The sequence below is a fragment of the Bubalus bubalis genome, chromosome 20 (assembly GCF_019923935.1).
Source record: "Bubalus bubalis isolate 160015118507 breed Murrah chromosome 20, NDDB_SH_1, whole genome shotgun sequence".
NCBI classification, from domain to species: domain Eukaryota; kingdom Metazoa; phylum Chordata; class Mammalia; order Artiodactyla; family Bovidae; genus Bubalus; species Bubalus bubalis.
The window spans coordinates 56,259,813-56,273,651 of NC_059176.1; the positions used below are offsets into that span (position 1 = coordinate 56,259,813).

Sequence of the window (13,839 nt, forward strand, 5' to 3'; positions counted from 1 at the left end):
TAGAAATTTAAAAAGGTCTTATGCTGAAAGCTTTATGAGAAATCAATTTTTCCTCTAAGATACAAATCTGTGTTTGCACACAAGAGATCTTCCCTGGAGGACAAACAATTTTAAATTGCCTACAAGTTCTATAGAATAGCTTCAGCAATCCTGAAATTAAAAAAACAAAGTGAAAAAAAAAAATAAAAAAACAAAGTGGCTTTTAACTGTTGGCAGAATTGAGATTAACTGTTATTTCAGTTCTTCTGTTCCCAGTATAGTCATTGCTTAAGGTTAAATGGCCCTGAAGGATTGGTGGGAGGTTGGGGAATGCTGGTGGTGGTGTAGTGTTAGGGACAGGGAAATGAAAACTCCTTCTTAGCTAACTCGTCACCAGAGAAGGGACTTTCAGACACTCAAGGGTTGTGCTGTGTTGCTGCTCAGTATGTGGAGGCCCTTCACAAGAGACATGTCAGGTGACTTATTCCAGAGAGACCCTATGTATGGAAGGTACCACTTAGAGTATCTTGTCTGAGTGTCATTCAGCTCAGAAATTAACCTGCAGAAGGCCTTGCTTGGCTCTTTTTTAAACTTTCTTCTGTACAGTGAAGAGTTCTTTACTTGCAGAGAGTAAAGAAAGCCATAGAAACCACGACTTGGACGGGGTGTTTAAAACTTTACTAAAGTCATGTTGACTGGGATTCTGGGAATCAACTGTAAGGCCAAATATCTATGTGTGTGCGTAATATACATATATATATGTAAAACTTAATTTAAGGAGAGACAGGATTAAGATTGCATGTCACAGTGGAAGTACAGGTTTAGGCAGAAATATTAAAGTTAAGGTGATCAATTTTAAGAAGTTAATAGATACATGGATGGATGTACTAGCCAGTTAGAATGATTAGGTTATGACTTTAATAATTATTCTGAAACGAGCTTCTAAAGAACGCTCTTTGTTTTCTGTACACTCGTCTCTTTCACATGGTAGTTTTTATTGAAGAGTTGAATTAGGTATCACTAGCCCTCAAAAGGGAGAAGGCACTGGCAACCCACTCCAGTACTCTTGCCTGGTAAATCCCATGGATGGAGGATCCTGGTAGGCTGCAGTCCATGAGGTCGCTAGGGGTTGGACATGACTGAGCAACTTCACTTTCACTGTTCAGTTTCATGCATTGGAGAAGGAAATGGCAACCCACTCCAGTGTTCTTGCCTGGAGAATCCCAGGGACGGGGGAGCCTGGTGGGCTGCCGTCTATGGGGTCACGTGGAGTCGGACAAGACTGATGTGACTTAGCAGCAGCAGCTGCTGCAGCCCTCAAAAGGACAGATGGGAACACAAGATGATTTTAGGATGTACACATTACAGTGTGTGTTGTAGTAAAGTCCCAACAGGTGAGCCTGAATGCCTCATATTTAAAAATGGTAAAACTAATTAATGTAGTACCATTCCCAGTTAATAAACACTAATTCCTGTGGAGCCACTTCATAGCTCTCAGGTTCAAGAAAGGGTGGATGTGGGTTGATTGGCAGGGCTGGAGCAAAGCTCTTGCTGCCTCCCTTTCTCTGCCCCACTGGTTCGAGTTGTGGACATTTGCTGCCTTTTTTGCCTTTATTTCCTGCCGCTTGATTGTTACTAATTCTTGGTTGGATCTTTTGTCCTCTGACTCACATTATTCTAAGGTTAAGGATTCTTCCCTTTTGTAAACTGAGGACACTGAACTACATGGTTATATGGCTTCTCGTTCTGAAATGCCTATTCCTAGAACAGCATGCTTGTTATCTTTGGAGGGGTTGTTTTTCTTCAACTTTCCTGGGATTTTTTTTTTTTTTTAAAGGTACTGTTGATTATGTCCGCCCTTGACTTTGTGACATATTGTGTTCCTGAATCGTCTTTCATCATTTTTGTCTTTTTAGGGATCCACTTTCCACACATTTCATGATGAGCCACAGCCCGAGGCTTCTCTTGCCTCACTCCAAATATTTTCATGACCGTAGCTGCCTCCCATATTTCAGAGGCAAATCCAACTTTCTAATCTTGGCTTTCAAGCATCTCTTCTAAATGTTTAACCCTGTTGTGCATCTTCACTTCAGTGTTCCACAATCTTTTAAATTCATTTTGCCTATAGGTGATTGATTTCATTAAAAGAACACACAACATGGGCTTCCCTCATAGCTCAGTTGGTAAAGAATCCACCTGTGATGCAGGAGACCGCGGTTTGATTCCTGGGTTGGGAAGATCCCCTGGAGAAGGGAAAGGCTACCCACTCCAGTATTTTTGGGCTTCCCTTGTGGCTCAGCTGGTAAAGGATCCTCCTGCAATATGGGAGACCTGGGTTCGATCCCTGGATTGGGAAGATCCCCTGAAGGGAAAGGCTACCCACTCCAGTATTCTGGCCTGGAGAATCCCATGGACTATATGTATAGTCCAGGGGGTCGCAAAGAGTCGGACACGACTGAATGACTTTCACTTGACTTCACTCACACACAACATACTTATCAGCCATTACCTGTGGGAAGAATAGAGGCTGGGGGTTAGGTGAATCCTTAGAGCAGCTTAGAGCAGCAGGGAGAAAAGGGGGGCCTTTTGTATTTTTCCTTTTGATTTGTTAATTTGAGTCTTTTAAATTCTAATAGGGGGATTATTTGGGAAGATACACACTCCATAGAAAGACTGTAGGCCATCTTGGAAGGCAGGAGAGGCCAAAATCAGGTCTTAAAGGCAAAGGGTTAAATACTGTTAGAGAGTAAAATGACGTGTGCTGGAGCAGGGTGCCAGTGGGTCTTGTTCTGAGAACTTAAAGCTGAATGTTGGAAATACTGAATTTTGACTGTATCTGGCATGTTGCACATCCTGAGGAATTTTTAAATATATACAAGTAAACTGATGCTTACTTAACAAAAAGTTGGTGGTGGGGCTCTATTGATTTTATTTGAGTTTCTCACATGAGTCTTATGCAGTCAAAGCTGAAACTGAAAGCATTAGGGACTTAAAATTCATAAGTAAATATTATTTTAGTGGAAGCAGTTGTTCTCTTATGTCTCCATATTGTTCAACTGTAAGTTTATATTTTGACAATGGGTAAGCAGCGTACTTTCTAGTTTAATAGCCATGTAGTGACGAAGAGGTATTGTCACAACTTTAATGAGTTCTAGGGTAATATGCTTTATTCTTTTTAAAGATGGTCCTTTATTGTCTCATTAAACAAATTTGAATTCACTTAAATTGAAATATATGTTCCAATAATGTAAATAGTAAATGGGGGTCAAGAAAAAAAGATTCATGTGTAGTCTGTTAATTTTACAGATGTGGGAAGAATATCCTGATGTTTATGGGGTTAGGCGGTCAAACCGAAGCAGACAAGAACCATCACGATTTAATATTAAGGAGGAGGTAAGAAAAAACAATGTTTTAAGGGGATATGATCACACTCCTTACCTTACCTCATCCTTTCTGACTCTGGTTTGTATTACCATGAACTTCAGGCATGGGAGTTAAGTGACTGGAAAGCAAGTTTTTTAAACCTAATTCAGCTGGAAAAGCCACATGTGGCTTTAAAAAAAAAATTACCAGGAAATCATGTCATAGAGGGTGCTTTAGTGGAGTGTTATATAAAACTGCCCTTGAAGTTTGTTTGTTTCTCATAGTGCAATTGATTATAGCAAGAAGTTTACTTTTTAAAGCATGGAGTTTGTAAATTCTAGATTTTGTTAACTGGGTCACCAAGCACCGGTGACAATGGAAGTAGTTTCAGATTTTCTGCTGAGAAAGGGAGAGTGTGCCTAAGTGATTATTTTGCCTAAATTGTTAAAATTCGGTTTCCGAGTTCATTTTAATGTGCAATATAAAATGTTGAGTGCCTATTTACTTTCTGAGATTGAATAGATTGATGATTTTAAAAACTAGTGTTATATATTGGATTTTGTTCTCTCTATAGAATCAGACCTTTCCTCAGTTTGTGTGAAGTTTTGGGGGAAATCCTCTGTTTTAACTCTGTGTTAGGTTTATAGCCTACATTCTGAAGAGGTGTTCTTCGGTCTCTCAGTGAAATGTCCCCTCTGCCTTCTTTGGCGGACTTTGCTGTTCTTAACTATGTAACGTCCCACTGATAACAGTTAAATATTAGTAGCCAAAGGTTAATGAGTTTGGGGCAGTAAGTATACTTTAAAAATGTGATTGACCATAACACATGCACAGCATTTATGCTGTTTTATTTTGAGTGACCTCTGAGCTGGTTACCCTTAGTTAGCTTTCTTTTTCCTTGTTTGTTATAACCAAGCACATGGTGTATATACCTTTTCCCTTTTGTATATAAATTAACACATTGTTGGTAGGTCACAGGACCAACAGAAATGGGAGTATCTTGCCGATTTAACACCTGGGGAAAAGAGCTGCTCAGATGTCCGTGACTGGAATCGCTTGCTCTGCTGCTGTCAGCGGAGTACTGCTGGCTCATGACTGAACAAGCGCTTTATTGAGTCTGAAATGAAACAGGTTCTTAGTCACCACCTTTAAAGGCACACTAAATGTTGTGTGGCATTTTCATGCCAGACATTCTGTATCAGCACCCAGTATGGTCGCCATTAGACATGGGTCTTTTAAAATGTGTATTAGGTAAAATTAGGTAAAATGAAAAGTCCATTCCCAGGTGACACCAGCCACATTTCAGGGGCTCAGCCACGTGTGACTGCTGGCTGCTCAGTGGGCCACTGTAGACACAGGATGTTTCCTTCATCACAAAATTTTATTAGACTGTGTTCTCTTAGAAGTCCAGCTGAAACAAATACTTCTTGGCGTTACAGGTAACTCAGCAGTAAGAGACAAATTAATTTTCAAAACGAAAGAGTGAAAACCACCAAACAGAGGCTTAGGTGTCTTTCTGTCTGAAAGCTCATATTGAGTAATGTTGCATTGAGTAGATCGTGGAACCGGGGTTCGTGTTGTCCCTGAGAACTGTGAACTAAAGTCTGTGATCTTTTTCCCCCCTCACACCCTGAAGGCAAGTAGCGGGTCTGAGAGTGGGAGCCCAAAGAGAAGAGGCCAGAGGCAGCTGAAAAAACAGTAAGTCTCCCCTGGGGTGGTCCTGCCTGGGGAGTTGGAGCGTGCGGCTGTCTCCGGGCCTGCCTGCCTTGTGTCTGCAGTGCGCCCTGGGCCCCAGAGCCTGCTTCTGTCTCTGCTGTCTTGGCTTCCTGTCTGTCTGAGTCTGCTGCAGCAGCAGGGGCATTTGAACGTTGGGCTGCTTTTCAGGGCACACCACAGCTATTCCATCTGATTTGCCCTATTAGCCCCATTATTTTTATTTTTTTCTTAAAAATGTGCACAAATCCCAAACATACAGGCATTTGGTGTTCTGTTCCAGTTAAGCAAGGAACACATTTAGACTGGCTGTTTTTCCTGTTCATTTGTTCTCTGTGTTGGCGTGATAAAATTATACTGATTGGACACCCATTTTAATATGAAATACCTTATTGTGTCTGTGTAGTTTTACTGTTGGCAGTTCATAAGCAAGAAAATTTTAATTCATGAGGTTAATGTGAAATTCCTTTATGATATGGATTATATATTTGTTATTGTAAAACTTTAAAAACTCTACTTATGGTAAAAAAATTTGACTTTTTTTGAGAAATAATTCAATCTTTATGGGGTGGAATGTATGAATCCCTTTGACAAACTGAATTCTACAGCCTGTCTTCTCAGAAAAATACTCAAAACCCTGCACACAAATTCAGGGGTTTCTCATGGTAAACGGTTGTCCTTGGCTCTTGTTGAGAGTCTCAGTTATATCTTCTCTGTTTTAAAGTATTGTAATCCTTAACTTGGGCTTGCCTAGAAACTCAGCTGGTAAAGAATCCGCCTGCAATGCAGAAGACCCCAGTTCAGTTCCTGGGTCAGAAAGATCCCTTGGAGAAGGGATAGGCTACCTGCTCCAGTATTGATGGCCTTCCCTGGTGGCTCAGACAGTAAAGAATCCGGAATCCATCTGCAATGCAGGAGACCTGGGTTTGAGCCCTGGGTTGGGAAGATCCCCTGGAGGAGGGCATGGGAACCCATTCCAGTGTTTTGGCCTGGAGAATTCCATGGACAGAGAAGCCTGGTGGGCTATACAGTCCATTGGGTTGCAAAGAGTCAGACATGACTGAGTGACTAAGCACAGCATAATTCTTAAGCATTTGGCCAGAGGCACAGTAACGTGAGTCTTTAAATTTCCCCATCTCTAAAATAGGGTAATACTTATTCTGGTAACTTAACACAGTTATTAGAAACTATGCTCAGAAAAGTCATAGTGTTTAATTTTGCCCTGCCCAGAGGGCACACAATTTCCATTTGTGTTTTAAATATTTCATTAGAGTTGCAGAAATGATGACTGTAGGCAAGCCCCTGCTTCGTGGCAGCTCAGAAGGCTCTATCCCTATTCCAGGGCCTGCTTAGGAGATCTCAGTTTCCCAGGCTAAAGGCTTCAGAGGCTTTTTGGGAAGTCCATGCATGTGTTTTTTCCTCCACCGTCTGTCTACATTCTGCAGGTCCATTGGTAGGAATCTAAATGTACTGTATTTGAAAACCTGAACTCCTAATTATTTTTTGGCCACTGTACATGTGGGATCTTAGTTCCCTGACCAGGGATTGAACCTTTCATCACTGGAGTGGGAGCGCAGAGTCTTGACCATTGAACCACTAGGGGAAGTCCCTGAACACCTCATTTATGTAGCTTTATTTGGGTGTGAGAATCCCTCTAGCTTTCAGCCCCTGGGTAATACATCAGACTTGGTATTTTGACTGATTTCTGTATTTGCTTTTCCCTCTCCTTTCAATCCTGAGAGCTCTCCCAAGTTTGGCAGCTCTCAGAGGCCCTTGTGACCGTTCTTTGCCCGAGTAGAACCTTTCCACTTCTTGTCGGGGAGAGGGAGAGGGGATGTCTTCTGTGAGGCTGCTTGTCTACTTCTGGGCTCTTGCTTAGGAACTTATCGTAAGCGGAGGTTTTCCTCATGCCTGTTTGTCTGGGCCCCCCTCCTCTGGGCAGCTGGAGGGCACTGGGGTTTGTGGAGAGCTCTTTTCCTGAGTCGGTTTAGTTAGTAACATGGATTAGGGGAGGTCCTGCAGGTGCTGAGACTCAGGTCACGAGAGGCGGCACTGCTGGGCCCTCTGTGGTCTCAGCAAGGGGGACGACCTAGTGTGTGCGCACATGGGCTTCAGAACTGGACATTGTGGACATTGTGAAATATTAGCACAGGGCAATGTTTTTCCAAAACACTGCAGATTGTCTCACAGATTTTAAAGTTTTTAAAAGGAACCATTTTTAAAACTTTTTTGGGGGGATTAATTTCAAAGAGTTGAAAAATTTTAAGGGTAAGAGCAGTACAAGGAATCCTGTATACTGAGATTCACCACTGTGTACCGTTTTTGCCCCATTTGCTTTCTCATTGTGAGAGTTCTCTTTATATATATTTATGTATACACACAAGGTAATGTTTTTTTTCTGAGCCATTTCAGACTAAGATTCATAAACCATGGTCTTTAACCTCTAAATACTAAGTGTGTATTTTCTAAGAATAAGGATATTCTCTTTTGTAAGCAAAATACAATTTTAAGGTAAATAGATTTAACATTGCTACAATACCGTTGTCTAATTTGGATTCCAATTTGGTCATTCAACTCAACAGTGTCATTTATAATATTTTTCTACGCACAGTACAGAATCCAGTCTCAGGTTAAATATTGTATTGGATGTCAGCTTTCATTAGTCTGGAGCACTTTCACAGACTTTATTTGCTTTTGTGACATTGACACTTTAAGGACTACAGTCTTGGAAGGGACTAACTGCTGGCGTCATGTGATTAGCATTTTAAAAGCTTAGAGGAGGAAAACATTCTTTTAATTAATTGGCAATTCTTTATGGTCCAACTCTCACATCCATACATGATTACTGGAAAAACCATAGCTTTGACTCTATGGACCTTTGTTGTCAGAGAGATGTCTCTGCTTTTTAATACTCTGTCTAGGTTTGTCATAGCTTTTCTTCCAAAGAGCAAGCATCTTTTAATTTCATGGCTGCAGTCACTGTCCACAGTGATTTTGGAGCCCAAGAAAAGAAAAATCTGTCACTGCTTCCACCTTTTTCCCATCTATTTGCCATGAAGTGATGGAAGTGGATGCTATGACCTTGGCTTTGAACGTTGAGTTTTAAGCCAGCTTTTTCACTCTATATTTTACCTTCATTAAGAAGCTCTTTAGTTCCTTTTTGCTTTCTGCCATTAGAGTGGTATCATCTGCATATCTGAGGTTGTTGATATTTCTCCCAACAGTCTTGATTCCAGCTTGTGATTAATCCGGTCTGGATTTCTCATGATGTACTCTGCATAGAAGTTAGATAAGCAGGGTGACAACATATAACCAACACACTCCTTTCCCAAGTTTGAACCAGTCTGTTGTTCCATGTCCAGTTCTAACTTGCTTCTTGACCTGCATAGAGGTTTCGCAGGAGGTAGGTAAGGCAGTCCCTATTCATGCTGTCCTAATTTGTAAAATGTTGGGTAGGATTTCTGCTGACTCATTGCAGTCCCAGTAGTGTTCAGCTCCACTGAACAGTGGTTCCAGAACCCTCTTTTCCACCTGGAATTTAAAAAATGATTTTGTCTAATCATTTGAAGTTACTCTCCTGAGATTATAGTTGAGATTATAGTTGTTTCTTCCTTGCCAGTGCAGCAAAGGAGTCTGTCACAGTCCTGTGACACAGCAGAAGAGAGTCCTTGTTAGAACAGACTTATCCTCTTCATTGAGACTTGCTTCTGAACACCATCCTCTTTGGGAAAATCGACTGAAAATCAGTGACGTTAAAGCAGTTGGTTCCCTGTTTTCCTTATCTGCCTTCTGAAGTGGAGGAGAAAGGAGTTCCCTTCTTTGAGCTCTTAAAGACAGTTAATTAGGAAGCCTCAGTGGCTCTTGGCCAAATTTTAGGCTTATTTTATTTTAAAATGGCTTTTGTTCATTCCCTTCTTTATAGTTGTTTAGATTTGATTTTTCCCAGTAAAGAAAAAAGGAATCCACTTTTTCCCAGTAAAGAAAGAAAACCATACCTAGTTAACTTGCATTCTGACTTTTTCCTGTCTATTTATATGGCCTTGAGGCCTCAGTGGTCAAATCTTGGTATTTTTTTCCCCCCCAGTTCCCAAAATTTTGGCCAAAGTTCCATTGAGTCCCATTTAGGGAATCCCACTGGTGGCTTCTTAGAACTGGATCTGGCAATTCAGGTCTCCTTTAACATGGAAAATATTTCAATCATGATCCCATATTTGAGACTTCTCTTTGTAGCCCAACTTATAATGTATGGCTTAGTCAGGGAGTCTTCCTCCTATAGTCTACATTATTTGAGAAGCCAGCAAACTCGAGGGGTGGATGTTGGTTTCACCTGTTGGAGAGCCAGGGTTGGGGCAGTAATCTGTTAGTAATTGATTGCCCTTTTCACTTCACCACTTATACAGAATTAACAGTATTGCTGGTCCTAACTTGCCCCCTCCCCCACCATTCTTGAAAATTAAAATGAAATTTGAAATAATCCACCAATTTCAGATACATATATATAAAACTCCTTTCAACCTTTTAACCCTCTTAACTGTTCAGCTCCTCCTGGAATGGTCTTCAGTAGGTTCTGTTGAGAATAGCAGAAATGTGGGTTGACATACACCAAACAGCTTGTTCCCACTGGGCTTGATTTTCCCTCTGTGTGGGAAGAGTACTTTGGACCAGTTGCTTGGCTAAGTTTTTGTACCTTCTCATATTGGAAGATTCGAAGTCCTCTTGGTTATCTGTACGTCTACAGATCTGCAGTTTAACTGGAAAGCTCTCAACCTCCATTCTCTCAGTGTCTACTGCCACTTTAGTCTCTAAAATTGTTGAAGCAGACCTCGTTAGCTACTCTGATATAACAGTCTCAGTTCCTGGCAGAGTTATAGAAATTACGAATAATACTTGATTGTAGATCTTTCTCATCTCATCTGCTTTCTGTTAGGTCTTACGTGCATGTTCTTTCAAGCTTGTTTCCTGTGAAACCACTGCTCTCCAGTTTGACTGTGTAAGCTCCTTCTAAGGGGTAAATAAACTGTTCTAGTCTTGGCCAAGGAAGGCTAGATCCTTAGGTGCCAGTCTCCCCACTGCTGGAGACATCTTTTTTCCTCCTGGCCATCACCATCTATTCCTTGGATCCTTTAGAACACATTTATTATATGAGGCGCTAGGAAACGAGAATAAGGCGGGTGCCCAAAGCCCAAAGTATGGTTTGCTTTAAAGAGGGAGGGATGGGTATTGGTGATAATAGCAGACCTTAATATTTTACCAGTCACCATCCATAAGTGCGCCCTACCTGTCTGGCAGACTGATAGGGTTCATTCTTTGTATTTAACAAAGATGTATCTCCACTTGCCTGCCTTTGTGCCAGTAGAACTTGAGTAATGTACGTGGAAGTGCTCTGTGGCCTTTTCATGGAAGGCTTGAGAACATTTTCTTTCCTGGTGTTTCGACTGAATCAAGTGTAGGACTGTTTAGAAAGGTTCTTCCACTATTACTTTGAGTTATTTTCCCATGAAGAATATTGACTTGACTTTGCAATTTGACAGCAGTTGTCTTTAACATAACCTCATTTTCTATACAGAGACCCAGAGGCACATGGTAATTGTTCTGTTTAGAGAGAAATCCTAAACCAGGTTCTTGCCTGTTGAGTTTTTTGTTTCCCTGGATGTTTCTTGACCAGTTGCTATTATGTGTATTCCTTCCTTCTTCCCTGCAGGTGGGAAATGAGCTGAGTTCCTGTGATTTCTTTTTTGGTCTTCAAGGAAACTTCAGAAACTGTTGGGGCATAGCAGGGCACCTATAGGGTATGGCTCTCCCACGCCATCCGTTATCTTGACGAGCAAAAGGACACCTACTGTATTTAGTGATTATTAAAACTACTTCATTAGCTGGACAGGTTAATTAGTGGGTGGCAGGTTTATCATTGATAACATAATTTTAGGGATTGTTTAATCAACACATTCTGAAGATAGCTAGTGTAGTACTCAGAGAACTCTCTCAGTAGTATCAGCATCATCTGAATTTGGTAACATTCAGATTTTTAGGCCTCACATTAGACCTCCTGAATCAAAAACTGGCTGTGGCCCAGAAAACTCTTTGAGCAAATCCTTTATATAGTTCTGATCCATACTAAAATTTGAAAACCTCTGATCTAGTATATATTATAGCTTCAGTCTGATCAATGATAATAGTAAATAAAAATAAAATATTAGAGAATTGGCAACATTTTTTTTTTTTTTAGAACAAATAGTTAAAAAAAAAAATACAGCCTTAGCTTCATCATTTATTTTGATACCAAATACAAAATAGGAATAGGTATTACACATCTCAGGAAGGAGCCCAACCAAAATTTGGAGCTAAAACTAATCTGTTAGCATAATATCTAAAATATACATGTTCTGCCTTGTTTTGCTCTTCTGCTTGAAATGGGTTTTGTCAGATTCTTCAAGCGAAACGATCTTGAGGAACTCTTTGAGGAAAAAAAAAAAAATTTTGCTTTGCTTTTGATCACAGAGAAAAATGGAAACGGGAGCTCTCGGAAGATGAACAGGAACAAGGCTCCAGTGCAGAGAGCGAACCAGAGCAGACAGTGAAAGCCAGAAGACCTGTCCCCAGAAGGTGCCGTGCGTGCTTGGGCGTCCCTGCCTCTGGTTGAGCTCAGTCTGTGTTAGGTTGAGGAGGACGGTGTAGTACTGGCACGGGGGCCTCAGTTGCCAAGCTGCAGTGTGTTGTGACTCTGGATTCTGAATGCCTGATTAACTTCTTGCTCATCTGCATCGTTAGCAAGTAATTAGATGACTGAGCTGCTGTGGATTTTGTGTGTTTGCACGGTACATAGGTAGAGAGTGAATCTTGCTGTTTCATATTCCAGGTGGACTGGTTATGAGGAACAAATATATCTTCCACTCTTAAAAAAAATCTCTCTGTGTATTTGACCAGGGTACAGATTCTTTTGGGGAGAACTAATTTTTCCTACGTTTAATTGGCTGATCGAAACATACTTGACTGTTTATTACCCTGTTCGTACCATCTGTATTGACATTAAGCAAAGAATCTGTCCAGAGATGGAAGTAGGTGGAGGTGGGAAGAAACTGGTAATTTCTGATCAGACAGATGGCAACAAAAGGTATTGGTGATGGGGGGAGGAAGACAGGAGGCAACGAGGCCCCAGGAAGATTTTTCTCCTTGCAGTGTTAGGAGGGGTTGGCAAATGTTGTCTTGGGCCAAATCCCACTCCCCCCACCCCCCCATTTTTATGTGGCCTGTGAACTCAATATAGCTTGTTTTTAAAAAGTTTTTGTGATGTGGACCATTTTAAAAGTCTTTATTGAATTTGTTACAACATTGCTTCTGCTTTATGCTTTGGTATTTTTTGACCACAAGGCATGTGGGATCCTAGCTCCCTGACCAGGGTTCTGCATTGGAAGGCAAAGTCCAACCCCTTGGACTACTGGAGAAGTCCCTCAGTATAGCTTCTGGTGAACATTTGTAGTTTCGTGATAAGGAACACTAAATTCGAACACTAATTAAGTGAAATGCTATCATCACTTCAAAAAGAATTCTGTTCTTCTTATTAGTAGATGTTGTATCACAAAAAATACACTTGATCATTATTATTTTATTTTGAATTTTTCCGTAAAATATTTGTTGAAATTTATTTTCTCTTGTTAGGTAAGTACCTTTGTGGTAGCCTCAACTTTGCCTCTTGTCTGAGAAAGTAAAAAATACTTATCCTCTGGCCATTTACAGCAGAAATATTTGTCTGTCCATGGCTTAGGATGTTGTACCTGCCCCCTCACCTTCCACCCCTGTAGGGAGATTCATTAGTGTTGTCTCCTTTCATCTGAGTTTCAGCTCTCAGCCCTGGAACCCACTCCAGGTCTGTCTTCTAGATTTTACCCATCTTTTACTGACTCTCTGGTCATCTGTCTGTGTCGTGTTGGTTATGGCAAGTATGAGAGAAAGAGATGGCTGTGATTGTGAGTTTCCGTCACCGTCTTTCTCCTCTCACCTTTTCGCCGCTGCTGGAGTACTTGATTTCCTTGTGAGAGCTCCTAGTCTGTGGCCCTCCGTCTTGGCTGCAGGGGTGGCGCCGCCTGCAGAGGGCCGATCTCCTCAGCTGTGCCCGTGGTCTGTGGCAGGGCACAGTCTCTCAGGTAGTCTCCAAGGTGTCTTTTATGTACATGGAAGAAAAAATATGTGTAGTTATTTCTTGTCCTTTACTTCTTTATACAGATGATAACATTCCATGCATCATCTGCATTTTTCTTTCATTATCTCTCTTGGAAATCTTTCCTTACCAATGCACAGAAAACTACTCCCTCTCTATTGTTTTTTATGGTCGCAGGGTATTCTGTTTTCAGACCCTGATGCTGGGAAAGATTGAAGGCAAAAGGAGAATGGGGTGACAGAGGATGAGATGGTTAGACAGCATCACTAATTTAAGGGGCATGAATTTGAACAAACTCTAGGAGGTACTAGAAGACAGAGAGCCTGGTGCAATCCATGGGTTGCAGAAAAGTCTGACGTAACTTAGTGGCTGAAAAACAATAACAAGAATTCTGTTTATTGAACTAGTTCCCACTTGATGACCATTCAGTTTTTCTAATCTTTTGTTATTGCAAATACCACAGTGAATAGTTTACTGTGCCTGTATCAGTTTATATCTGTTTGTATCTTTTACTTATTCCCAGAAGTAAAATGGTTACATTAGTAACTTTGGTAGATATTTCCAAACTGCCCAGAAAAGAGCTGCCCTCAGCAACAGGCTGTGTGTATTGTGGTGTCAGGCGATCCTAA

General features: G+C 41.1%; 1 protein-coding gene across 7 annotated transcripts in view; it reads left to right on the forward strand.

Annotated features, from left to right (window-relative positions):
* Positions 1-13,839, forward strand: part of CHD2 (chromodomain helicase DNA binding protein 2) — a 111,117-nt gene that overhangs the window by 19,855 nt on the left and 77,423 nt on the right. For 5 of the 7 annotated variants that reach the window (XM_006078755.4, XM_006078758.4, XM_006078753.4 and 2 more), the window contains 3 exons: positions 3,286-3,372; positions 4,979-5,040; positions 11,554-11,658. In XM_006078755.4, coding sequence (XP_006078817.1) covers positions 3,286-3,372; positions 4,979-5,040; positions 11,554-11,658 — 254 coding nt within the window. Of the gene's footprint in view, positions 1-1,171; positions 1,374-3,285; positions 3,373-4,978; positions 5,041-11,553; positions 11,659-13,839 lie in introns of those variants that run through there. The other 2 variants (XM_006078757.4, XM_006078756.4) reach the window with 2 other exon arrangements.